Below are 27,512 nucleotides of genomic sequence, written 5' to 3'. Positions count from 1 at the left end.
GAGAGGTCCTGTCTGATCACTCTACCAACCAACAGCCTCACTCATGGCTCTCCAGCCACAAAAGAGAAACTGGCCAAGACCCTTCCTCTCCCAGGTCTTAGTTCATATTGTTCCGTAAGTTCCCACCCAAGCCCCCACACCTCCCAGCCAGACTTCCTGCCCAGCTAATGCCTACTCATCTTTCCTGTCACAGTTCTTTGTAACCTGAGGCTAGGTCAGGTCTCCCTATCAGTCACTCTTTCAGCTCCCTAGACTTCTCCTTCAAGCACTCATCACAGCTGTAATTAGCTGATGACGTGTGTGATGTATTTGTTTAGTGTATGTCTCCCCATTACCACCTTAAGGTCCCTGAAAGCAGGGATCATAACTTGTTCTTCATTCATCCTCATAGCCTAGTTTAATGCCTAGCACACAGCAGTGCTCAGGATGTATTTGTGAATTAATAAATGCTACTCTTGCCCTGTGATCCTCTTCTAGAACAGAGGTTGGCAAACTTCTTCTGTAAAGAGCCAGATAGTAAATATTTTAGGCTTTGTAGGCCATATGGTCTCTGCTGCAACTACTCAACTCGGCCACTGGAGCTGGAAAGCAGCCACAGAAAATATGTAAACAAATAGGTGTAAGTATAACTCAAAAAACTTTATTTACAAAAACAGGTGCTGTCTGGATTGGCACAAGGGCCATAGTATACCCACTCCTGTTCTAGAACCTCCTTTAAACATTCTACCATGAAGATCTTAACTCCTTCCCCAATTTCTCCCTTCTTGAAGAATGGTTTCATTTTACTTGAATGAAAATTATAAAAAGAAAACACTAACCTCTTCCAGATGTTTGGTCTTCTGCAGAATCTGCTTGTTCAAAGAAATGACTTTTCGACGATGTAGTTGGGAGGTTCCTAATTTTTCTGGACTTTCTTCAGCTGATAGCTCAGACTGCTGTGGGAAACAGGGAGGGCAAACCCAAAGGATTTAGTTAGTCCACCTCGGTTCACGTAAGACAGATCCATCCCTGTTCAGCCTGGGCAGCCAGTCACAACCGAGCCAGTGCAGCCACGGGGTCTTGTGCAAAGCCCAGTCCAGAGAAGATTCTGACATAATGATCAAAATCCTTATCAACAGAATCTGCATTCCTAGCAGAGGGAACAACATGTGCAGAAGTACAGGGATATATACCTGTGGTTATGTTGATATCACATAGGCAACAGGGCACCATCGAAGGGTTTTAAATAGAGGAATAACATGGTCACAATATCTTCGTAAGACCATTCTAGCGTTATCATGAATGATGAATTGTTCACTTCCATCAAAGTATTATAAGTATATGGTTAAAAAGTTTAACCATTCAGAAGAACTTACAATGAAAAGCAACAGCCTCTCAACTTATTTCTCCCCATCCATGGGCCCATTCTCTTTTAGCCATTTCTTATTTCTTTTCTTCTGGTGTTCACAGAGGACAGAGTTGAGAGGGATGAAAGCTGCTGAGAGAGGCCAGTAGGAAATTCATGAAATTACGTAAGTGAGGAGAGGATGGAGAAGAAGGGTTGGACAGGATGTAGAGACTGTTAGGACTGCAAGGGTCTTGAGGGACTCATATCTAAAAATTTAAATCTAGAGAGAGAGAGAGAGAGAGAGAAAGATAGCGAGCCAATCTAGAAATCTTCTTTCCAGATATCAAGATAGCTACTGACATTCCTGAAGTGAGTAAGGGAGAGATTTCCGGACAGGGTGATGAGGTGATGTAGCAACATTACTGAGAACCGCCGCAGTACAGACATTGAATACAAACACTTGCCTCTGACCCTAGTGAGAAGCCCCAGGAAAAAGAAACCAGAAGGTTGACCCTGTTGCAATAGGTGTCCTTAAAATACTGGGATGATCATAGATAGCTTTATTAAACAAATACCCATTTCAACCACATTTCCTTTTTTACTGGAAATATCCTAATTCCAATTATTAACTTTAAGCCCAAGTGCAACAAAACTATTTGGGTATTTGTTTTTCCCTGCATGTTTTAACAGTGATCATGGGCTTGAAAATCTGGCACACTTACCCACAGGGAAAAGAGATGGAAAAGTGAGGGGGAGGAGAAATTGGATGGTGTGGCACCATTTATTTTGGTTAAGGATTTCCCTGAATAATTCAGCAGCATTATTAACAGATGATGAGCTTTCTGCTGCTTAACAACTCCGGATGTGGGAAAGAATCAGCAGGAAATGGTTGCATAAAACAGTAAGGAACATCATTTTCCATCTCATGGCCTAGTAGGCTATAAAGGAAACAGAAAAACTAAGCATTTGGTATTATAATATATCTAGCCTTGAAACCTGGGATTTTGGAAAATGTCAACTAACATGCTCTAGTTTATCTGGATTTCTGGGAATTAACTTTCAAAATTGCAATTAATTTTGCTCACATCACGATATTCACAACCTGTAGTCTAGGGAGGGAGAACTGTTTCTGAAAATTATTTGAGAATATAAAAAAAGGGGAAAGAGGAAAGACCACTCCCTCTCGATTTTCAAATCACCTGTCAGAAACAGAACTATAGTTAACTAATTATATGTCCTCTACTTTGACTACATCATTAATTTGGCCACTTTTATCGCCATATATTTAATAGCTTTTTTCTTATAGTTAATTTCAGATTTGGGTTTTAACATCCAGTGTGGATTCCTTGAACGCTGATTTCCAAAGTGTCACAGGCATATCCTCAGAGCATTTTACTTTACTAGCAGAATTACATAAGCCTGCTATTCCATGACTTATTGATATCTGAAAAAGAATTAATTCCCCATTCATTGGAACTACCCCACAGGTATGTCTCTGTGTCTGATGTCAGGATTATCTTGAGTCCCCTGACCTCCTCCAGCTCCCTGTCTGGCTTTAGACCAGACCAAGTTGTGGGCAGGCAGGCTCCAGGGGATCGACATCTGGCTCACCTCCCAGACTTCCTTCAGTCTGCAGGGGTGAACACACTCTCATTCACTGCTGTTTTGCGCCTTTGGCAAGGGTTGGATGATGTCTCCAGCTCTCAGCAGGTTTTCCTGCTGATTAACTGCTTTTATGGCCAAGGTCCCAAGAGAATGAAAACTGCAGTTCCTACCCAGCTTCCACACCCTCTGATCCGTGTACCTGGCACACACATAGCTTTGTTTTAAAACTATGAACTTTGACTTGACTTCCAAGAACCCTTCCTGCAGGAATATCAGTAGCTATCTTGATATCTGGAAAGAAGACTTCCAGGTTGGCTGGCTCTCTCTCTCCCTCTCTCTCTATCTAGATTTAAATTTTTAGCCACATAGTCCCTCAAGACCCTCTCAGGGGATCCTCAAGGTAAAATCCTTTTCATAATAATACTAACATGTCATTTTTTTTTCACTCTCCTTCTCTCATGATTATACATTGAAATTTTCCAGATGTTACATGACATGCGATAATATCATTGCTTTGATGTTAATATGTAATGCATTTATTATTATTTGTAAATGAATTAATATGTAAGCTATTTGGACCTCAGTAATTTTTAAGAGTTCTTAAAGGGTCTTGAAACTAAAAATTTTGAGAACCACAACTTAAACTAAGGGGCCTGTCTCACTTGGGAATCATGTGGTGGTCCCAGCCATTGATTGGGACAGCCTCATTAGCACTGAGCTCCCATCAGTGGAGTGGGCCCACCCATCATTTACCTAACATTGAGGTGGGAAAGTTCTTTCTTATTCCACTCTTTTACCACACAGGTGATTCAAAGAACCATACAAACAGGGAGAAAATACTTGCAGTGCACAGAAAGACTCCTGAAGTCTCTATACAACTTACTACTACAGCTCTGTTATGAAAGTTTATGTTCTAAGCACACACAGGCTTTTAAAGTTCTTTCCCTTACTGTTAGGTAGCAAATCTCATTGCTCTGTGGAGTCCCTTCCATTTGTATCTGCAAAGTATTAATGTACACTAACATTAGGATATTAAGTGCCATTTCCATATATGACATTTCTCCAGCCCCATTAAAACGAATAATATGCACATGAACAGGCCCATAGTATATACAAATTTGTGAGTTCCTCCATTTGCCTTTGAGTTTAGAGATGGTGCTGTGCAAACTTTGTTTAATGAGAAGTTATTTTTGTACTGATAAAATTGTTCATTCCAGAGCTGAACTGAAGAGATTCTTAACCCAGTCAACAGAAAGCTGACTGCTCCATTTTCAAACATACTTTTTATTAAGCAATCTAAATGTTTCATTTCTTTCAAATATCTTCCTTAACGCCAAAAGAACTAGACTGATGAAGGCAGAAACAAGTTTTTAAAGCAGTTTGGCTCATGTGACATTCCGTTCATTGCAAGTCACAGTGAGAAGAAAACTGAAGATGACCAAGTTGGTTCTTGAAGGAGGAGACATAGTTAGACAGAGGGAGAATAGGAAAGTGGGCTTTATAGTAGCAAAGCCTTGACAGAAAAAATTTAAATCCTTGGGGTATCTTAACTGATGTCTACTTGAAAAGTGCAGCGTCTCTCTAAGAATGCCAATCATCTACAAATACTCCACTTGTATTTACAGTGGAGCAAGGGCTAAACAGCCAATCTAATTTTGTTCAACAATTTCAAATTAAGAACGTGCTTTCAAAACCAGAGTGTGGATTAAGATGACATCTAGTGTAGATTCAATATTTTCTAATAGTTGACAGATATTCATAACTTCCATTCTTAGGGAACCGGATTCAAATGTCATTCAATAATATTAATCTGGTTCAATACAGTAAATTCCTAAGAGAAACAAAAAAAGATTACTTTAGCTAAAACTATATACTTTTATAATGAAAGAGACCCAAAAGGTTATCTACATCTCAACCTTCTGCCTAATACAAGGATCTCTCTTATATCACCTCCCTCCCCTACCAAAATACAGTCACTAAGCTGTCAATAATAAAGATTTCTGTCTCGTGAGGGGGCCAGAAGTTCCCTATACTGAACAGACAGACTTCAGTTTCTGGCACCTTGATGAATGCTCCCACTGAAAACAAGTAAACAGGTAATATAAAATATTTATTTTTTTTAATCTTTTAAAAAAATCTATGAGAGGGAGCGATGTCAGCGTCATGGCGCAGTGAGCTTTCCCGTAACCTCTTCCCCGGATAAGATACAACAAAAGGAATAGTCATAGACCTACAATGGACTCCTAGAGAGCGAAAAGCAAGATAGGAAAGATCCACACTGCCGCACATCTGAGAGTGGAACATGCTGGGCCCCCGGAGGAAGTGAGGAGAGGTAAGGAGAACAACTCTCCCTCCCCAACAGATCAGCGATCCTGGTCCTTGTGGCTCCCAGAGAGGGGGGAGGGGCGGCCCTCTGCAGGGAAACCGTAGCTCTTTGGGCTCCCTCAGCCAGTGGGAAACTCCCACACAGAGGACTCAGAACTGCTACAGGGGTACCATCAAGAGCACCCCAGGAGAGCAGATAACGAGGGGCGAGCGAGAAGCCCCCCACACCAGGGACCCAGCGGGCAAAAGAGAGAGCTCCCCGCCTCCCCGCAAGCCGGACACTGCAGCTCAGCCGACCAGACCAGACCAAGCGGCTGGTGGATCACAGCAAACAGCTGGGGCAGAGCGCAAGGGGCTCAGATTACACAGCCCTTAACCCCCACACAGTGGCGGTGGGTGGAAATTGCCACCAGATATTTCCAGGATGAGGAAAAACAAAGCCAATACAGGAACCACAATGCAAAGGTACATAAAATCACCAGACGAGAAGGAAAATGACAAGCACCCAGAAACCAACCCTGAAGACACAGAAATCCATAACCTAAACGGCAGAGATTTCAAAATAGCTATCATAAAAAAAAAACTACGAGACAACACAAACAATTCAATGAGATTAGGAGTTTCTTCACAAAAGGGATTGAAATCATAAAGAAAAACCAATCAGTACTGATGGAGATGAAGAACACAATGGAGGAGATAAAGGAGAATCTGGAATCTTTAAAGAACAGAGCTGACAATATGGAGGGAAGAATTAGCATCATAGAGGACAGGAATACAGATATGCTCCAGATGGAAGAGGAGAGAGAACTAAGACTAAAGAGAAATGAAGCAAGTCTCCGAGAAATATCTGACTCTATTAGGAAATGTAACATAAGAATTATAGGTATTCCCGAGGGAGAAGAGAGGGAAAGAGGAACAGAGAACCTATTCAAGGAAATAATAGCTGAGAACTTCCCAAATCTGGGGAAGGAGCAGGAAATACCAGTAAGTGAAGCCAATAGGTCAATTAACTACGTCAACAGGCAAAGGCCCTCTCCACAACACCTAGTGGTAAGGCTGGCCAAAGTCAATGACAAAGAAACAATATTAAGGGCAGCTAGACAAAAACAAAAAATAACGTACAAAGGAACTCCCATCAGGCTCCAAGCAGATTTCTCAACAGAAACTTGAGAGCCTAGGAGAGACAGGAATGACATATTCAAAATACTGAAAGACAAAAACTTTCAGCCAAGAATACTCTATCCAGCAAAAATATCCTTCAAATATGATGGAGAAATAGTACCTTTCCCAGATAAACAAAAGCGAAGGGAGTTCATGGCCACGAGACCCCCACTACAAGAAATACTCAAGAAGGCCCTCAGGCCTGAAAAAAAGGAAAGAGAGGGAATACAAAGCTTGGAGCAAGGAGAAAAATAGGTAGACAAAATCAGAAAAATAGTAGATCTTTACTGGAATAGGTTAGCAACCACTTAAATACCAAAATCAAAGATCAAAGGAAGGAATTCACCAAAAATAAATATAACCTCATCACTGTAAACACACACCCACAACACAAGATAGAATAGGGTATAAGAATGACTTAGAAGGGGAAGAGGAAAGTGATTGATTTGACTTATAAGTATAAGAAAATAAGAGGCTATCAGATAATGGACTATCTCATACACAAGATTTTTTATACAAACCTCAAGGTAACCACTAAACAAATAATCAAAACAAAATCACATATGATAAACAAAGAGAAAACTAAAAGAGTCATAAGACAGAACAACCAAACTGAATTGGCAGTCCGAAACAAATGGGACAAGAAACAAAAGAAATGCAAAAGAACCAGAAAATAAGTGACAAAACAGCAACATTAAGCCCTCATATATCAATAATTACCCTAAATGTAAATGGATTGAACTCTCCAAGCAAAAGATACAGAGTGGCAGGATGGATTAAAAAGCAAGACCCAACAATATGCTGCCTCCAGGAAACACATCTCAGCTCTAAAGGCAAGCACAGGCTCAGAGTGCAAGGATGGAAGACAATGCTCCAAGCTAATGGCAAACAAAAGAAAGCAGGTGTTGCCATACTCATATCAGACAAAGGAGACTTCAAGATAAAACAGGTTAAGAGAGACAAAGAAGGGAAATATATGATGATAAAAGGGACACTCCACCAAGAACATATATCACTTATAAATATATATGCACCCAACATAGGAGCACCAATGTACATAAAGCAACTATTAACAAACCTAAAAGGAGACATTAACAACAACACAATAATAATAGGGGATCTTAATATCCCACTTACATCAATGGATAGATCATCCAGACAAAAAGTCAATAAAGAAATAGTGGACTTAAATGAAAAAGTGGATGAGATAGACCTAGTAGACATATACAGAGCACGCCATCCAAAAACAGCTGACTACATATTCTTCTCAAATGCACATGGGACATTCTCAAGGATAGATCATATGTTGGGAAACAAAGCAAGCCTCAATAAATTTAAGAAGACTGAAATCATAACAAGCATCTTTTCAGACCATAATGCTATGAAACTGGAAATCAACCATGAAAAAAAAACTGGGAAAGAGACAAAAATGTAGAGATTAAACAACATGCTACTGAACAATCAACAGATCATTGAGGAAATTAAAGGAGAAATCAAAAACTATCTGGAAACAAATGAAAATGAAAATATGCCATATCAAACCATATGGGATGCAGCAAAAGTGGTCCTGAGTGGGAAACTCACAGTGATACAAGCCCACCTTAACAAATAAGAAAAAGCCCAAATAAGCAACCTTAAATTACACACAACAGAACTAGAAAAAGAAGAACAAACAAAGCCCAAAGTCAGCAGAAGGAGAGAATAATAATAAAAATCAGAGCATAAATAAATGAAATTGAGACCAAAAAACAGTAGAAAGGATTAATGAAACAAAGAGTTGGTTCTTTGAGAAGATAAACAAAATTGACAAATGCTTAGCCAGACTTACTAAGAAAAAGAGAGAAATGGCTCAAGTAAATAAAATTAGAAATGAAAGAGGAGAAATTACAATGGATAGCACGGAAATACAAAGGTTTATAAGAGAATACTATGAGAAATTATATGCCAACAAACTGGACAATCTAGAAGAAATGGATAAATTCTTAGACTCACACAACCTCCCAAAACTGAACCAAGAAGAAATGGAGAATCTGAATAGACCAATCACAAGTAAAGAGACTGAAATAGTAATCAAAAACCTCCCAAAAAATAAAAGTCCAGGACCAGATGGCTTCTGCGGTGAATTTTATCAAACATTCAAAGAAGATTTAATACTCATCCTTCCAAACTATTCCAAAAAATAGAGGAAGATGGAACACTTCCTAAATCATTCTATGAGGCCAAGATCACCCTGATACCAAAGCCAGACAAAGACAATACAAAGAAGGAAAATTACAGGCCAATATCGCTGATGAACATAGATGCAAAAACCCTCAACAAAATGTTGGCAAACCGAATACAGCAATACATTAAAAAGATCATACACCATGATCAAGTGGGATTTATACTAGGGACGCAGGGATGGTTCAACATCCGCAAATTAATCAACGTGATACACCACATCAACAAAACAAAGAATAAAAACCACATGGTCATCTCAATAGACGCAGAGAAGGCATTTGACAAGATACAACATCCATTTATGATAAAAACTCTCAACAAAATGGGTATAGAAGGAAAGTACCTCAACATAATAAAGGCTATTTATGACAAACCCACAGCCAACATCATACTCAATGGGGAAAGACTGAAAGCCATTCCTCTGAGAACAGGAACGAGGCAGGGCTGCCCACTCTCACCACTCCTATTCAATATAGTACTGGAGGTTTTGGCCAGAACAATTAGGCAAGAAAAAGGAATAAAAGGAATCCAAATAGGCAACGAAGAAGTGAAACTCTCACTATTTGCAGATGACATGATTTTATATATAGAAAACCCTAAAGAATCTGTTGGAAAACTATTAGAAATAATCAACTACTACAGCAAAGTCGCAGGGTACAAAATCAATCTACAAAAATCAGTTGCATTTCTGTAAGCTAATAATGAACTAACAGAAAGAGAGCTCAAAAAGATAATACCATTTACAATTTTTTTTGTGTGTGTGTGAGGAAGATCAGCCCTGAGCTAACATCCATGCTAATCCTCCTCTTTTTGCTGAGGAAGACCGGCTCTGAGCTAACATCTATTGCCAATCCTCCTCCTTTTTTTTCCCCCAAAAGTCCCAGTAGATAGTTGTATGTCATAGTTGCACATCCTTCTAGTTGCTGTATGTGGGATGCGGCCTCAGCATAGCCAGAGAAGCAGTGCGTCGGTGCGTACCCGGGATCTGATCCCGGGCCGCCAGTAGCGGAGCATGTGCACTTAACTGCTAAGCCATGGGGCCAGCCCACCATTTACAACTGCATCAAAAAGAATAAAATATCTAGGAAGAAATCTTACCAAGGAGGTGAAAGACCTATACAATGAAAACTACAAGACATTATTGAAAGAAATTGACGATGACATAAAGAAATGGAAAGACATGCCACGCACATGGATTGGAAGAATAAACATAGTTAAAATGTTTATATTACCTAAAGCAATCTACAGATTCAATGCAATCCCAATCAGAATCCCAATGACATTCCTCAGGGAAATAGAAAAAAGAATACTAAAATTCATATAGGGCAACAAAAGACCCCAAATAGCTAAAGCAATCCTAATAAAAAAGAACAAAGCTGGAGGTATCACAATCCCTGACTTCAAAACATACTACAAAGCAATAGTAATCAAAACAGCACGGTACTGGTACAAAAACACACAGATCAATGGGAACAGAATTGAAAGCCCTGGAATAAAACCACACATACATGGACAGCTAATTTTCGACAAAGGAACTAAGAACATACAATGGAGAAAGGAAAGTCTCTTCAATAAATGGTGCTGGGAAAACTGGACAGCCACATGCAAAAGAATGAAAGTGGACCACCTGCTATCGCCACTCACAAAAATAAACTCAAAATGGATCAAAGACCTGAAGGTGAGACCTGAAACTATAAAATTCATAGAAGAAAATATAGGCAACACACTATCTGACGCTGTTCATAAAGCAATCTTTTCAGATGACATGCCTACCCAGACTAGGGAAACTAAAGAAAAAATAAGCAAGTGGAACTTCATCAGATTAAAGAGCTTCTACAGGACAAATGAAACCAGAATCAAGATGAACAGACAACCCACCAGCTGGGAGAAAATATTTGCAAAACATACATCTGACAAGGGGTTAATCTCCATAATATATAAAGAACTCACACAACTGAACAACAAAAAAACAAAAAACCCGATCAAAAAATGGGCAGAGCAAATGAACAGGCACTTCTCCAAAGAAGATATACACATGGTCAGTAGGCACATGAAAAGATGTTCAACATCACTAACCATCAGGGAAATGCAAATCAAAACAACACTAAGATATCACCTCACGCTCGTTAGAATGGCTATAATCACCAAGACAAAAAACAACAAATGTTGGAGAGGATGTGGAGAAACAGGAACGCTCATACACAGCTGGTGGGAATGCAAACTGGTGTAGCCTCTATGGAAAATGGTATGGAGATTCCTCAAAGAATTAAAAATAAAAATATCCTATGATCCAGCTATCCCACTACTGGGAATCTATCCAATGAACCTGAAATCAACAATCCAAAGAGGCTTATACACCCCTATGTTCATTTCAGCATTATTCACTATAGCCAAGAAGTGGGAGCAACCTAAGTGTCCCTCAACTGATGACTGGATCAAGAAGATGTGGCATATCTATACAATGGAATACTACTCAGCCATAAAAAAAGACAAAATGGTCCCATTTGCAACAACATGGATGGGCCTGGAGGGTATTATGTTAAGTGAAATAAGCCAGAAAGAGAAAGACAAACACTGTATGAGCTCACTCATATGTGGACTATAAAAAAACACATGGACAGAGAAAACTGTATACTGGTTACCTGGGGCAGTGGGGGTGGGGGGTGGGCACAAGGGGTGAAGGGAGACATATATATGGTGATGGACAAACAAAAATGTACAACCCCAAGTTTGACAATGTTATAAACTATTACAACATCAATAAAAAAAAAAAATCTATAAGCTAGCAAGAATGTAAGAAATCCTGGAAGGCCAAAAAGTTAGTAAAGTGAGCATCCAGGAAGGTATGTGTACCCACTGAAGTTGGCTTTTTTTTTTTGAGTATTTGCCCACACCAGGTGATCTCAAGCTTTGATTTTTATAATTCAACAACTGCTTTGCATAAACCTTGACACAGGTGTAAGAGGAAACAAATCTGCGATTTTTTAACAACAGACTGGCCCTCATGTAGTTCTGCAATCTAAATTCACACACTACTTAGATGGCCCAAAAACCCCACAAGTCAAGACGATGTGTACAGTGGACCTGGGCCGGGGTGCCCCCAGGTGCTTGCCAGAAGCAAAGGTGAATCCTCTCTGGAAGAACAGAGCAGAGCTTCAAATCTAGGCCTCGAAGAATTTCTATAGATAAATTTCCAAGGAATATGAACTCACACTCAAAAATCAAAAGCACACATGAAGTCAAAGTATCATGAGCAAAAGCCAGCAGAAACAGACAGCAGAATCAGACCTACTAAGATTCAAGTGCATATACGCCATTCCTCCCTGCAGCAACAGAGATTAAGTGTAATCACTCTTCCACAGATCAGTTCAACTTACCTTATCTAGAAGCATCCACAGCTCCTTCCTCTCTCCCTTCTATAACAAGATGTCAGTACCTTTCACCATCTTTGGCTGCTCTCCTCTGGACATAACCTAGCTCCTAAGTTACCTTTTCAAGTCCTCTCGATGGAGTCTGAGCACTGCAGATAGAGCGGGATTATCCACCCCCCCTGATCTACACTCTGCCCACTAATGAAACCCGATACATAAACAATCTTTTCAAGATTCTTGACTGCCACCAATAAAACCCATGAATTTCAAAGACCCATATTCATGTAACCTTGCTCAGTCTAAGGCACAGCTCTGGGTCCCAAGGTGAGCAACATAGGATCCCTGCCCAGGATGCAATTAACATTTGGGAGGCATGAACAAAATCCAAAACCTCCCACTTTTACTCCCCATGAACTACTCTAAGGTCAGACGGCATCTTCACCAAATCCTGAATTGGTAGGACTGATTTTTCTGAAATTAAATAACAGTTCATTTACCTTCTTTAAAAAATGAGTTTATTTGTTTGGGCTCATAACTTCAATCTAAGATATTTTTGAATGTTTATTCTATTCTCCAACACACTAGCCACCTTTTCTTTTCTAGCTTTAAATGACATTCAAATCTGACAAAGCTAATTCCTATGTCTTTATCCAAATTGATCAAGACCCTGAAAAGTACAGGTTGTGCTATGTGGTTTGAGACAATCCCACCAGGTTGACAACTCAGTAGCTATAACCACTCTCTTTGCTATTAATTACTGTGTATTGCATAACTTAGTCACTCAGAATTTAGGAAATCTTGGAGCAAACATATTTAGCATTATTCTCTCCACATTTAAAGGATTCCTTAATCTCTAAATTCTGATTCAGTTTTAAATCCCTCTCCCCACCTTCCTCCGTTTAGTTCAACAAACCTTTACTTAGACCCTGTTATGTATGGGGCATAGTGGTAAGCACCGGGGAAGTGGAAAAGACATAGACCTTCCCCCTGGACCTTCACAGTCCAGTCAGGTAAAACCAGCTCATTCACAAACGTGCTGTGACCTCCACATCTCCCCAAACCTAAACTGTGCCACAGAGGAAGAGAGAGTTTTCAAAGCTCTTCCTGCTCCTTCTCCCTCCCTTCCTTTCTTCCACAATGTTTATGAAAATCCCATTATGTCAGGCACCGGGGATATACAATGATCCCAGCCCTAGTTTACAGCAAACATTCTAGTCCTGGAGATAGGCAGAGACAAATGAAACAGTGCATTGTCAGTCATGCTATGAAGGAGACAACAAGGACTTGATCCACACAACATCACAGAAGAGCCTCTCTTAGGAAGAGAAGTCATCCTCCATGGTTTCAGGTGAGTCTCCACAGAGTCTTCCGGTTACCCATCAGCCTCTATTGAGTATTCATTATACGTCAGGCAACAGGGATACAGAGATGAAAGATGAAATCCTGGCCCTCTAGAAGTGTACAGATTTAGGATATGACTTATCTAACACCTGTGACTTGATGTGAAGAAATGGAGTCTAGAAGCAAGGGGTATAAAACTCCATCCACACCCTCACTTCTCTGCTTCCCAACCTGGGTTTTTCTATCTGTGGCCACAGCAGGAGGTTCCCAAGAGGGCAACTACTCCCTTGTCCCACACTTCTTCCCCAACTCCACATGCCAATGCTACTAGAAAATGATAAAAATGTTTATTGGGGTGGGGGCTGGATACCAGGATTAGAAACATTCATAGCTAAGCTTATTAGAAGTCACACTGGTTTCAGCTCAGGCCTGATTCTCTAACTAAGTAGTCACGGTCTCCTGGTTGCTAAGCTTCCCATGACCTTCTGACCCAGGCCAGGTCCCTGGGGTATGGTATCTTTACTCAGTGCCCAGCCCTCTTAAACTATTCTTTTCCATTTCACCTCAACTGGGTACAACTTTAGAAAGTCATCCATTCTGCCTATTAACAGGAAAAAAAGTTCAATACCAACTATACCAACCACATTTCTTTGGGCAGATACTGACAGTTCCAATGGCAACACAACCCAAGTAGCAACTGGTATCCACTTGAAATCACACAAATTATATTATTCTGTAATTTATCTTTTTACAGGTTGACTGACTCCTAACCAGGAGCTCCTCAGGGCAGCATCCATGTCTTCCTCATCACCCTCTCCCTGCCCCCCACACCTGACACTGCCTGGGACAGTGCGTGCTCAACAGATATTGGCTGAAAGAAGAAATCATCCCATCTAGGGGGTCAGTTCTGTCAGTTCTCTGGCAGAAAAGAAACCAAGCTGAAAATTAAAATATCTCCAAAATTATACCAATTTTCTATATAAATGTTTGCAAAGCCTTCATAACACTAATTGGAAATAACAAAACCAGGGTACCTCAAGAGAGCAAATGATATATTAACAATTGATTCTTTTTGGTCAATTCCATCCAAGTTAGTTAAGTAAATTTCCTGAGGGCCTAGTATGAACAAAGGTGCTGGCTGACATGTGTGCCCAGCATCCTTTAGTTTAGTAACAGCAATCTCTTCCTTTGGGGAATCACTCTCAGTCCAGAGGGGCTGCCAGTCACAGAACCCACTTCCTGGCCAGAGTAACTGGCCCAGGAAGGAATACGTGACCCCAGCCATGCCAAACAGAGGAGAATCCTTCCTTAGGATTTTACACACAGATGTGGGGAGGCTGCTGTAAGACTGAACCAGTATTTGGTGAAGCCTCCAAGGTGATAACAGACAGAGAAAGAAAAAGTGAAGCAAGGGCAACAAGATATGACAACGCTGTTTGAGCACCTAGGACCCTGCAATTCATGGGCCTCCCAGTTCTGAAAGCTGATGAAGGCTCCCTTTGGCTTATACCCCCATTCTGGGCAGAGTTTCTATCACTTGCAACCAAAACGCTCTTATAAAGCACACTGGCCAGGTTAGTGAGTGACAGACTTAAGAGGCAGTTTTCTCTGCTGGTTGCATCATAAAGCGAAATAAAAATTACCATGGAGGAGGGGGACAAAATCCTTGCTAGTCAAATGTCGTTGTCTGTGTTCTCTAGGGGAGACTTTCTTTCCTTTGTGTTTTCTGACCACACCCTGGCCATTACCTCTTTGCGGGTACACCCAGATCTAACTACCTAATGAGATTCCCCAGGTGCTCTTAAAAGATAATTTCAAGACAGAGTATAGGTTTCTGATTAACTACCAGAAAATGGTCCTCAGAATCAAAGGTCAGAAGCAATGGTGCCAGAATTTTTTAACTGCTGGACAGGAAAATTTCCAAAATCTATTGAGAAAAAAAATTCCTTCCACAAATAAGTCCCTTGATGACCCCTAAATTCATCTCACTATGGAAATAAGATCAAGATGTTGACAGTCTTCTGGCTAGGACGTTACACTCTAAACAGCTGGATGAGAACATCTGAATGTGGTATTTTCCAGTGACATGAAAAGCCACTCGTGCATCCCAAATAGAAACTTCCATAGCTTTCAGCAGCTTAGGAACGATTGTGTGTGAGTGCCTGGGCTGCACTGTTTTCATTTTTACTCATTTCTGTGGTTAGTTCCCAAAATGACGCAGTCTCTTCTCTCCACTTAGCCCATGGTAGGCAGTTGAATGGTGGGAGAGTCTAAAGAGACCCTGTCACTACAAAGTCTGGAAGGCAGACACTAAAGATGGCAAAGTAGGCCATCTGCTTTCCCCTAAAGATGCTCCATCTCGCCAAGGAGACAGGTTTCAAAGTCAGACAGTCTTGTATACAAATCTGGAACTTATTAGCTACACAGCATTGAACAAGTTACTTACCCCCTCTGATCTTTAGTATCTTCATCTGTAAAATGGATATAACATCATGAGCTCATGTATTGAGCACCAACATTGCCAGTCACTGGTCAAGGCTCTGAGGTTACAGAGAAGAGTAAAATGTAGTCCACATATACATAAACAGATGGTTTCAATTGCATATGAGTAAGTAAGATGATGTAGGAAGGCAGAGGATTATAAACAAGGAGGCAGCACACTGTTCTGAGAATTAAATGAGATAATGGTATACAAAGTACCTGGGCAGAGAAGGCACGCAGGACAGATTCTTCTGATTCCCTAAGAAAGATCTGTGCCTCTAGATCTACAAAATGCTCTAAGATCCTGTCTCAGGGAGATGCTGACCAAGGAACGATTTAGTTGCACACAAGTATTAAAGGGGTCAAAATGGTGGTTGGTTAGTGTATGGCATTAGGGAGAGTCCCTTCCTGTCCTTCTAGGGGCACCTTCTCTGGCTCAGCCTCATTCCCTTTCTTCTGGCTCAAATTAGTGGGGGATGGTAGAATGGAAGTCTATTTTAGATAGTCAGGCTTTTTGGTTCTCTGCAAATCACCATAATAGATTCTTCTTCCCTATAAAAATGAATGCTAAGATGCAGTGAGAATATTAGACATCAACACCAAGAAGCACAGTGGTGCCTCACCTAGCACATTCTGGGAAGGGTGTTACCCTTTGGAAACAAAGAAAGATGGTGCTCCTTGGCCCAGAGCCTACCGACACTCATGAATTATGTATCTGGAAGCTTCTTCACATTCCTCTTCCCTGCTGCTTTACAGGAATCATATTAAATTGAGTTACATGTCTCAGAGACTTGCTTTGAAACACACAGATTATTTATCATGTTATATTATTATAAGAACACGTAAACTTTACAAATGAAAGAGAAGCCTACACGTGTTTTTCACTTCATTTTTATATCCCAATGCCTGTCAACTTCCCAAACACTTGTACTAGGCAGGTTGTTCGATTCATTCCTTGGTCACAAACCCATTTTCACACTTTTTTCCTCCAAAAATTACCTTGTTCCTTTTCTTCACTAAGCAAAAATCTCAGACTAATTTGGGTTTCTTTCAAGTATCACCAACAGCTTCCTGCCTGGGCACTCCTCAATCCCATCTCCATTTCCAACGGTTTCATTACCGAGACCCTGAAAGTAGGGGCATGAATTTTAGGTGAATTGCCAGTGCCCAGTTTCAGTCCAATCTACAGTAGTAAAATTAAAGAGAAAACAAACACACTGTGGCAGACAACCTAAGATCACCCCATGATCCCCACCTCCCGGTGTTCAGGCCTTTGTGTAATCCCCTCTCCTTGAATGTGGGCAGGACCTCTGACTTGCTTCTAACCAACAGAAAACAGCAAAGGTGATGGAACGTATGTGATTGCATGTACACAATTATTTACATAAAACTATTACATCTGTCTTGTTAGGAGATGCTCTCCGTTGCTGTTTTTGATGAAACAAGTAGCAACATTGGGGAGTACCATGAACTGGGCCCCAAGAACTGCTGACCTCAGCCAACAGGCAGCAAGGAACTGAATGCTGCCCATAACCACGTGAGTTTGGAAGCAGATCCTTCCCAATTTGAGCCTCAGATGAGACTGCAGTCCCAAGCAGCACCTTCACTGCAACCTTTTGAGAGTCTGAAACAAAAGACTCTGCTAAGCTGTGCCCAACTGCTGACCCAAAGAAACTGTGAGATAATAAATGCGTGTTTTTTTAAGCTACTACATTTGTGGTAATAGAGAATTTATTCATGTTTACAAGAAAAACATCACATATCCAAAAGATAAATGAGTAACGGCTATAACAGACAATTCAGATAGAAGAAAACAGAAAGAGCAAACAAAAACACGGAACCATGTTCAATCCTCCCAGTGGTCCAAAGAGGTGCCATTTTACAGCTACCAAAGTAGCAAGTTAGACAAACGAAAAATCAAAGCTGGAAATGTTTAGGCCATGCTGGGAAGCCCCTTCACAACTGATAATATTTTATACTGTGACAACTTATTTGTAAAGCCACACAGAGAAGTCATAACCCATTCATCTAACTCCTAGGAAACCTTTTAGCAGAAACTATCTGCTCAGATTATACAACAATGTTATCTACAGTGGCAACCAGAAACAACTTAAAAGTCTAATGATAGGGAAATTTTTAATGAATTGTGCTGTATTAACAGATGGATTATCTATTAAAATAATTGTGAAGGCTAGAAACATGGCAAAATGTTAAGGATTTGATATGACCAAAAAACGCAGACTATAAAAATGCAAATAAAGGCTACCACTAGCTGAACAGCTGTAATGTGTCAGGTACTGTTTTAGGCATCTTAGTCACATTTAATTGCATCTTCACAACATCCTGCCAGGAAAATATTATTATTCCCATTTTATAGATGAAGATACTAGGGCAAAGAGAGGTTACATAAATTAGCTAAGGCCACCTAGCTGGGAAGCAGAGGAGACAGATACGAACCAAGATATGACTCCAAATGCTGTGTTTTTAACTGCATTGTTCTACCTCTTTTAGACATATGTGATGATTGCAACTATGCACAACTATGGATATCTGGGAATACACACTGGAAGATTATATGCAAACATGAAAAAACTGTGATATAGGAATAGGATTAAAAGCAATTTAGTTAAAAAAATCATCTTTAATGCTATATGATCGACCCAATGCAAATATGAGAGACAATCAAGCAATGGACTTTTGACCTCCAATTCTCCATGAGAAGTTTAATCATATATGTCCTTGGAAAGAGACCTGTCCAAAACCACTTCAAATTCCACTCTTTTCTGGCAGAATGGAGTGGAAGCAGAGAATAGTCTAGGATAAAGAATCCCAGAATGCAGCCATCAGAGTTGGGTACAGATCCCTGTACAAGGGTGAGGAAGGGAAAGCTCAGAGGAGAAAAGACCCAGAAGGAAACATGGAAGTGCAGAGCTGATGGGGGAAATAGGTAAGCTTCAGGACTTCCAGGCAAGGAGAGGGCTGGGAAGGAGAGGTGTACTATCAACAAAAGGGGGGCCTGCCTGCTTGCTTTCCCTCTAACAATAATCTGAGCTCCTATCTGCTTGCAGTGGCCAAGTATAAAGTTAAAAATCAGGGTCCCTGTAGAAATAGCAGTGGGTGCTCATCCAGTTGTCGTTTTATTTATTTTTTTGTGTGTGAGGAAGATCAGCCCTGAGCTGACATCCACGCCAATCTTCCTCTTTTTGCTGAGGAAGACTGGGCCTGGGCTAACATCTGTGCCCATCTTCCTCCACTTTATATGGGATGGCGCCACAGCATGGCCTGACAAGCGGTGCATCAGTGCGTGCCCGGGATCTGAACCCGGGCCGCCAGCAGCGGGTGCACGTTAAGCGCGTGCACTTAACCGCTACGCCACAGGACCGGCCCCCAGTTGTCTTGTTTTAAAAACTGGATTCAGCAACGCTATGTGGCAACATAAGGCCAGGTAGAGACTCACACTCTTGCCATCCAGATGCATGTGCTGATGGCAAACCAAGATACTTTCTTCTCGGGGGAGTGAATTAATCACTCTTTCCACTACGACATCTTCAAGTCTTTTTATTTGTGCTCTTAGGATAATGTAAATCATTTTCTGGTCAGATGTCAGACGACATTTTGACAACTGTCACCTTTCCTAGGTGGTAAATTGACATAGAGGACACTTTGGATTCTACGAAAGTTGGATTAGAAAACGACATTAAGCAGCATTGACTTGTGGACATTCTATGACATTTTACTTACTGTCTTGCTCAGAAAGCCCCTCACTTGGTGGGAGATGACCACCTGCTGTGTTTACAGCAGATTATAACTCCCAGATTACAGGCGACATCCCTTCCCCAACTACATCATCTGTGCAATCACTTCAGAAGAATATTGCACAGAGGGTCAGAGCAGAGCTAATTTGTGGTCAAGCCTTGTGAGACAGGAAAAGCAAAGCTGGATGCTTCAAAAGACATCAACATTTTAGGGAGGCAGACTAAGTACGGCTGAGGAAGGAAGGATGTGAAACAATGCCCTGTAAATCTGATTTTACTGATACTACATCTCAGCCAGACCAGAATCAGTTATGTGCAAAATGATTAATCACTGTCTCCCTGAAATATTCAAGGTCCTGCTGCCTATTCTTAGGATGGAAAAAATCTAATGCTGAAATATGACTTTCAGGTTTTTGTTCATTCTGTACCCTTTTAATAAAGTAGAACAAAAAATTTTGCCTTGGGCTTGGCTGAGTTATGGGGTTTACCTCCTAAGTGGCAAAGCTTCATTCCTCAGCCCAATCACCAACTAAGCCCAAGTTATAAGAAGCCTGGTAAAGAAGGAAAAATGCCTGTGCTGTACCTCAGGCATCGATTTATCCCATGCAATAATTGCTCTGAGAGACAGGTTTTCTCTTTATATTTATAGAAAAAATAGGCACTGCAGAAGAAAATTAATACAGCTAATGGGCAAATGCTGATGGCTTCACGTGGCGTATATTTTTGACAAATGTGGCTGATGAATTACAACCTGACTCCATCACTGCTGGGGAAGGCCACAGGGAAGCAGGAGAACAAATCGCTGGGGCAGATTACCTGAGGCAAAGACCCCAGGGGGCCCCCACGTACCTTCTCCGCATACTCAGACACAATCTGCTTGATCTCGGCGGAGCAGAGTCCCACGATCTGGCCCACGGAACTTGCGGTGAGACGGCTCTGCAATCGGAGGGAGGTTCTCAAGACCATGCCTGATCTTTCACAGAATCGGAAAACGTGAACACTCTGAGTATTACGGCAAAATAGATAATATTTCCAGGGGAAAAAATAATTTGGCCTTTGTTCCTGTATTCATCAACGAGGAAGGGAGAAAACAAGCCTGAGAACAAATGTTAAGCCACCTTTCCACCTCCCAGGTCACTCAGCTCACTGTGTTAGATTCTCCTCGGACCCTGGATACCTCTGGAAAATTGTTCTTCACCCTGTTTACCCCATCCCAAGGTCTCTCTTCCTGAAGGTCACTAAACAAGAAAGGAACTTGACAGGCTTAGGACTCAGGGGAAAAAGAAGTATAAAAGGGAGAGGAAGAGGAATCTTAGAACTCCTAAACCCTCTCTTCACTGCCACAGGCCTCTCCTGCCCTAAAAAGGAATGATCCTTTCAAAGCACTTGGTTAAAGATTTTGGGCAGGCCTTGAGCTCTGGGAAGACTAACTATAAATTCGGTATTCTATTTTCTACCTAGATGGTGTAGGAAGGAAACAGAAGACAAGGTCTCCTTTGGCATGGGGTGTGACTTGTGGTTCTGCAGAGGCAGGGTTGAACCACAGCTCTTCCGCGGAGGCCCTTGTGGTGCTGTCTCAGCAGGGACATCCTGCTCTCACAAGGGTCCTTGAAGTCTCCCTCCCAGAGGTTCCCACGGATGGCAACGCTATGCATTTATAAAAAGCTTCCCAAAAGAAAGATCCTGAGGAAACAGGGAGCACTGAGTGCTGAAAAAAGAGGGCTCTGAAGAAGGTGGTCCCTCTGGGAGGAGGCCCCCACAGAGCAAAGCAGGGTGGTTGCAACTCCCCATCTCCACACCACCCCCTCTCCCACGACCACTCCTACCTCACCTCGTCACTTGCCATGGCGGTCATCTTGGTCATCAGTGACTGAATACGCTGCTAAAAGAGGAGCAGGGAGAAGTAGCAGTGAGCAGATCCGACCACGTACAACTTTGGCAGAATGTCTAACCAGGTCTCTGTGGTGGAATCCAAGGGTTGTTTCACTTGATCTCATTTTATGGTGAGTCTCATGAGAGGTGACAAAAGGAAACTGGAAAGGGTGTGAAGGGCCAGCTAACAGCAGCTGGCTGCGGGAGGGAGCTGGCCATTTTGGAAAGCTGGGGATGAAAGTGAAATTTCTCCCCAAAAGATTTAAACAGAAGCCTCAGGGGCCTACCAGGGCCACACACCTCTTCAGCAGCCTGAAGCTCATCTTCCTCGTGGGCATCAGCTTTCTCTGTAGCCAAGAGCCCCGTGGGAAGTGCTGTTTTCTTGTCCTCAGCCTGGAAGGGAAGATGTGAAAACAGCTGAGCTCTGGAGTTGGAGACTCAGTAGAGAAAGGATAACATTGCAAAGAGGCATGAGTCTGTGAAAGAAAACACACAGATCTGGAAAGCTGAGCCACTGCTTGAGAAAGAACGGAAAATCCAGAGATCTGAGCTTCCATGCCAACTACAGACCAAGCAGGTTGAGCTTCAAGCCTTGGCCAATGCCTGTCTTTATTTCTGAACTGCTCTCTGATTAAATTCATATCAGGTCACACACATTTGCCAGACTTATCCTTATACTTTGATTGGGTCTTCCCCCTACTTTAATGGCTTCAGGGGCAGATCACTGCCTAAAGGAGTGTTTTTTCAAACTAACAGTTGATACCCATTAGTGGGACATGAACGGAATTTAGCAGGTATAAAAAAACAATAATCTAACGCATCTAAATAAAATAAATAAAAATAATAGAACAGAACATATTAGGGTGTTTTGCATGGAGTAAAGAGTTAAGTACTGCTTTGTGAAACTTTCATTTCTGGTGTGTGTCTGTGTGTACTTAACCATGATGAAAAACAGAATTCTTACTGTCAAGAGTGATCAACAAAGTTTGAAAACCACTGGTCTGAAGGATAAAAATCTAAACTGTTTCACCTGGTGATCAAGCTCCATGTTATGGACCCAGCCTCAGGCTCAAGACACCTGGATTAACTGCTGCCCTTCGAACATGGGCTGGAAGTCTGGGTTTTAATTCCATCTTTGCCATTCACCAGCTGGTGACCTCAGGCTTACCATCTCTGGATATTAGGGTCTTCTAGAGCTGAATGTGAGGATTGGTCTCAGATGCTCTTCTCAGACCATCCCAATTCTAGGATGCTTTTTGACTGACCTGGGGAACACCCTGAGCTCCTAACTGCTGGGTATATCTACATACCCAGGGGACAAGACTTCCAGTTCAAATGTGCCATGTGACATAAGAATGACAAGACAAGCCCAATGTGAATCCTGTTTCATAGGTGTATCATGATTTTTCCAATCATAATCAAATTGCCTTATTTCAGAATACAGTCATATACATAGACATTTTTTTCAGACAAAATTACAAATCAAAATTAAATGTACACATCAAATTCTTATCATATTATACCAGATGCCACATGACATGCAAATCCAGAAAACACCTTGCTTTGGAGGAAATGACTATTTAGTTGAGTGACAACACAAACGTGGAAAAAATAAATAACAAGAAAACCAAAAAAGAAGATATCATAATCAGTGCAGGACTGACTGCTAAAGAACTAATAATAATAATTAAAATAGTTAATGCTTGCTAGATGTTTACTACGTGTTGGATCATTCTATGTCCTTTACATTTTAATCTTCACAATAATGCTGAGAAGTAGTACAATTACTGCCCCCATTTTAGAGATGCCATGAACTAAGGCACAATGATCAAGTATATTGTCCAAAGTCACACAGTGAAGGGGAGGAGCTAGGACTTGAAACCAGCCAGTCTGGCTTTAGAACATATGCTCCTAGTCACAGTTGGTGCCCTCCGATGACTGAGACAATTACCACAGGAAGCAGAGGGAGGCTGGGGGTCAGGCAAGGCTTCCTGGAAGGACTGAAGGATGGGGGATCTGGACAGAGGGAGGGTTGGCAGGAGAACAGCAGGAGTAGTGTCCCATTCAAGAAAATCTGGGGGTTGGGTAGGGAATGAGAAAAGAGGTTATTAGTAGATCTTAAGCTGTAGGACTCTACTTTTTAAGAGGCCAATGACCACTTTAGTTTACACTGTATTATTTAAAAGGCAGTGGATAAGAGCACAGGCTTTGATGTCACACAGACCTGGGTTTAGATTCTTATTATGGCACTTTAGGAGCTGTGTGATCTTGGACAAATCACTGAGCCTCTCTAAGTCTCAGCTTTCTGATCTGAAAAACAGGAATAAGTACCTTCCTTAAACAGCTGTTCAGAGGAGTTAGTGATAAAAATAAACGCGAGCCCTAAAGAAAGGGCCTGGAACAAAGTACAGGTTTGGCACTACAAGATTTATATGCCTGCCCTGCTGCCGACAATTAAGGATCATTAATAAATACAAAAATTAAGAGAAATCTTTGAGACTCCTTTGTGAAATTAGAAAACCTCATCTTGACTTACCTGATTTTCCACACTGGGATGTCTTAGCACTGGACAGGCCTGTAATTTATGGTTGTGTTCTCACTCACTGCCAGCATCCCGTCCACACCTGTCTAGGGTCTGTCTCATCAGAGGAGGAGTGCTCAGGGCCCTGCAAGTGGACTTCATCTTGACACGTCTACAGCTATTAGAACCCAATGACTGACCCTGGTCCATGACTTTCAGTCACCCTTCACTTCCAGCCCCACGATGAGGCTGCTGCTTCAGCTCCCTGGCCTGTGGGGGCAGCAGGCTGTGATGCAGGAGGGAGAGGCAGTGGCCAAAGGCAGCTGGCACATCCCCACTGCCTCGCGCTGCCCAAGGACCAGAGCCTGGCCGGCAGCAGCCCTGCCATCCCACCCCTGCCAGGCAGCCGGTCAGTGTCAGACAAAGGCAAAGGGGAGGGGCACGTCCATCTCTCAAGTATTCTCTTCCACTGTCTAGTCTTTTCTTACCTTCTCTGTTTTGCTCTGGCGGCTAAATCCATATCTCCTGCAGGCCACAAAAAAGGGGAGTTCAATTACTATTAAAAAATCACATAAATTTGGTCAAATGCATTTTGGTTCGATTTTTATATGAACAGCACCAAAGAGAATTTAGGCTTAGGCTATTTAGTGACTGGAGAAAATGTTTTAACCACAAACATATTCCTCTGTTTTTGAATAAAAGGCTAGCCATGCTATTTGCCACATAAACACTATAAATGGGAACTCTCAGGTAGGGCAGAGTGCAACTTTCTCTTGAAGTGCAATCATTACTCTCTGAATCAGGAACTGCATTTCTGATCCACAGTTTAAGCTAAAAGCCTTATAAATATCTGTATAAACAAACAGAAACGTGTTTGCTCAAGCTAAACATGCTCTCTAATGGTTACTTTCAAACCTCAAGTGCAGCCCATTTTTTATTCTCAATCATAACCCAAGCACGATGTCAATAATGTTGTGTGTTCACGCAACCTTAAATTCAAAGGGGCGAACAAATGCACTTTAGTTAAAATTAGTTTATTTTTAGGTTCTATTTAATATCTATTTTTTTTTTTTTGGAAAAGCAAGTATAACAATGAAAAAAACATTCAACCCAAAACAAAAAGCACAATGCAAAACACCCGACCTCACTTACCTTTAAGTAGTTTATAAGGAAATAATGTTACAATCATTTAAGAAAAACAAACTAAGGGCCTCTGCTCTGCCCTCTCTCACACCATGCCTCACGTGCTGGGTCCGTGTGCTGGCCTCTTACCTGGTCCCAGGCCTCCAGCCTCACTCCACTCCCACTCTTCCTCCCCATTCCTTATGCAATCCCCCATTGGTCTGATCCACATTTATCAATGGCAGTCCTCTTCCCTCAGGAGAAAACAGCGCCTCCTCAGCACTCTCCATAGGGCTCCTCCTCTACGGCCCTGTCTAACAACCATTTAGCCTCACCTCCAGCACCTCACCTACATGCTCCTCTCCATCCACTGCCTGAACAGAGAGCTTTGCACACACTGTGCTGTTCTCTCCTCTCCTTCCACTTTCCTATTCACTCCTCACATCTCAGTTCTAAAGCCACCTCCTCTCCAATGCATCCCCCATGCACAGACACCCTGTCCTGGCCGATCCATCCATGTGTCTGTACATGTTCCCCCACTTCCCAAATGGCAATCATGTCCAACTGCCTTCTCCTGCAAGGCACTGATGCTACTTTTACCTTCTGTATTTCTAATTTATATTGAATAAATAAACAAAACATAAGTGAAAGAGAATGCAGGAATCAAGAAGCCAGAAGTATCAGCTGACCTTGCAATAGGTTGTCATATAACTGGAGAGACCAAAAAGTCACAGCCGGGCACAATGTGCCCATCGATGAAGTATAAATCTACAGGCTCCCAGTGCAGCACACTGAGGTTAAATTCCGAGTATCCACATAAATTCTGTAAAGGAGCTTATGGCAGACTCTGTAAATTGGCTTAATCAATATCTACTGCATCTTCCTCTACTGCAGAGGATGGAAAACAAAAAACTATTTTCCATACTCTCTTGCACCTTGGGTGCTGAATGCCATTTAAGTTCCACCAATCAGATGCATTTGCTGGAGTTCTGAATGAGCAACAGTTTGATGAGGAGAGAAGGAGGGCATATAAGATTCATTGTGCTGGTACGGATCACAGTAGAAGCAACTTGTACTTGGTTCTGGAGTCAGCCTCTGTCACAGCGGCTTCCTGACTTTGGCAGAAGTAGTGTGGTTCCCTTGTCAGCAGCTGCCGCACCAGCCTCCCCATTCCATGGGCTGTTAGCTAGGTTCCTGATCCAGGAGGCGAGGCAGCATCTTTGGAGGCTCAGTTCTAATGTGAAGCTTGGGATATGATGTGGGATCAGCCTAGATTCCATCTCTTAAGCTTCCCCATGGATCCCTGTAATCTAGCAGGAGGGTTTTGTGTTCTCAATCAGGGAACCCTGACCAATAGAGGGTCTCACCAAAGTTTCCTGCTCCTAGAAGTGTCCTTGCACCTTGGGTATTCCTTTGTTTTCCAGGCTGTTAGTCTGTGGAGTCTCTTAGGGCAGAAGACACACCCTCAGGCAGACAGCCCTTGTCTAAGGCTCAGGAATTTTATGGATTTTCCAAATAAAGCAGTAAATCACTAAATCTGACTCAATTCCCACGTCCCACTTACTCCTCCTTAAAGATACACAGGCTCTGAGACTTTCTGACCACCCCAAACTAGGTCATGCCCCCCACATGTGTGTTTCTGTGTTTATACCAGCAGTGCACTCATCCCACAGTGTACAGTAATTATACATTATATGTAATCTGTTAAGCTCCTAGAGTGGAGAGAATTTGCTTCATTCACTTTTATTTTTTTTTACATTTTTAAATTGAGGTATAATTCATATAACATAAAATTTACCACTTTAAAGTATATACTTCAGTGGTTTTCAGTGTATTCACTATTTTGTGCAACTACTACCACTACCTAATTCCCAAATAGTTCCATCTCCCCAAAAAGAAACTCCACACCCACTAGCAGTTAGTCACATTTCCCCCTCTCACACCCCCTGGCAACCACTAATCTGTCTCTATGCATTTGCCCATTCTGGACATTTCACATAAAGAGAATCATACAACATGTGGTCTTTTGTGCCTGGCTTCTTTCATTTAGCATGTTTTAGAGGTTCATCCATATTGTAGCACAAATAAGCCTAAATTCCTTTTTATGACTAAATAATATCCCACTGAATGGATAAACCACATTTTGTTTATCCATTCCTCAGCTGATGGACATCTGGTTTGTTTCCGCTTTTTGGAGATTGTGCATAGTGCTGCTATGAATATTCACATACAACTTCATTCACTTTTGTATCCCTAGGGCCTAGTGCAGTGCCTGGCAGACAGTATGTACTGAATGAATGAAGAGTCCAGCTGCCTTTCCTAAAGGGCTCCTTCTCCATGTGACATAGTGGCAATGCTTCCATAACAAAAAAGAGCTGCCCTCAGTTGCCTATTAATGCCTGCCTCATCGT

General features: G+C 41.7%; 1 protein-coding gene across 1 annotated transcript in view; it reads right to left on the bottom strand.

The window, feature by feature from the left end:
* The window catches only part of CCDC93 (CCC complex scaffolding subunit CCDC93), a 105,908-nt gene that overhangs the window by 39,485 nt on the left and 38,911 nt on the right, over positions 1-27,512 (bottom strand). The window contains exons 8-12 of the mRNA XM_004423890.3: positions 24,468-24,504; positions 21,759-21,851; positions 21,418-21,468; positions 20,436-20,522; positions 819-935 (exon numbers count right to left, since the gene is read on the bottom strand). Coding sequence (XP_004423947.1) covers positions 819-935; positions 20,436-20,522; positions 21,418-21,468; positions 21,759-21,851; positions 24,468-24,504 — 385 coding nt within the window. The remainder of the gene's footprint in view (positions 1-818; positions 936-20,435; positions 20,523-21,417; positions 21,469-21,758; positions 21,852-24,467; positions 24,505-27,512) is intronic.

Source organism: Ceratotherium simum, chromosome 9 (assembly GCF_057802395.1).
Source record: "Ceratotherium simum simum isolate JZ-2026a chromosome 9, ASM5780239v1, whole genome shotgun sequence".
In the NCBI taxonomy this organism is placed as follows: Eukaryota; Metazoa; Chordata; class Mammalia; order Perissodactyla; family Rhinocerotidae; genus Ceratotherium; species Ceratotherium simum.
This window is presented reverse-complemented; position numbering and strand designations above follow the sequence as displayed.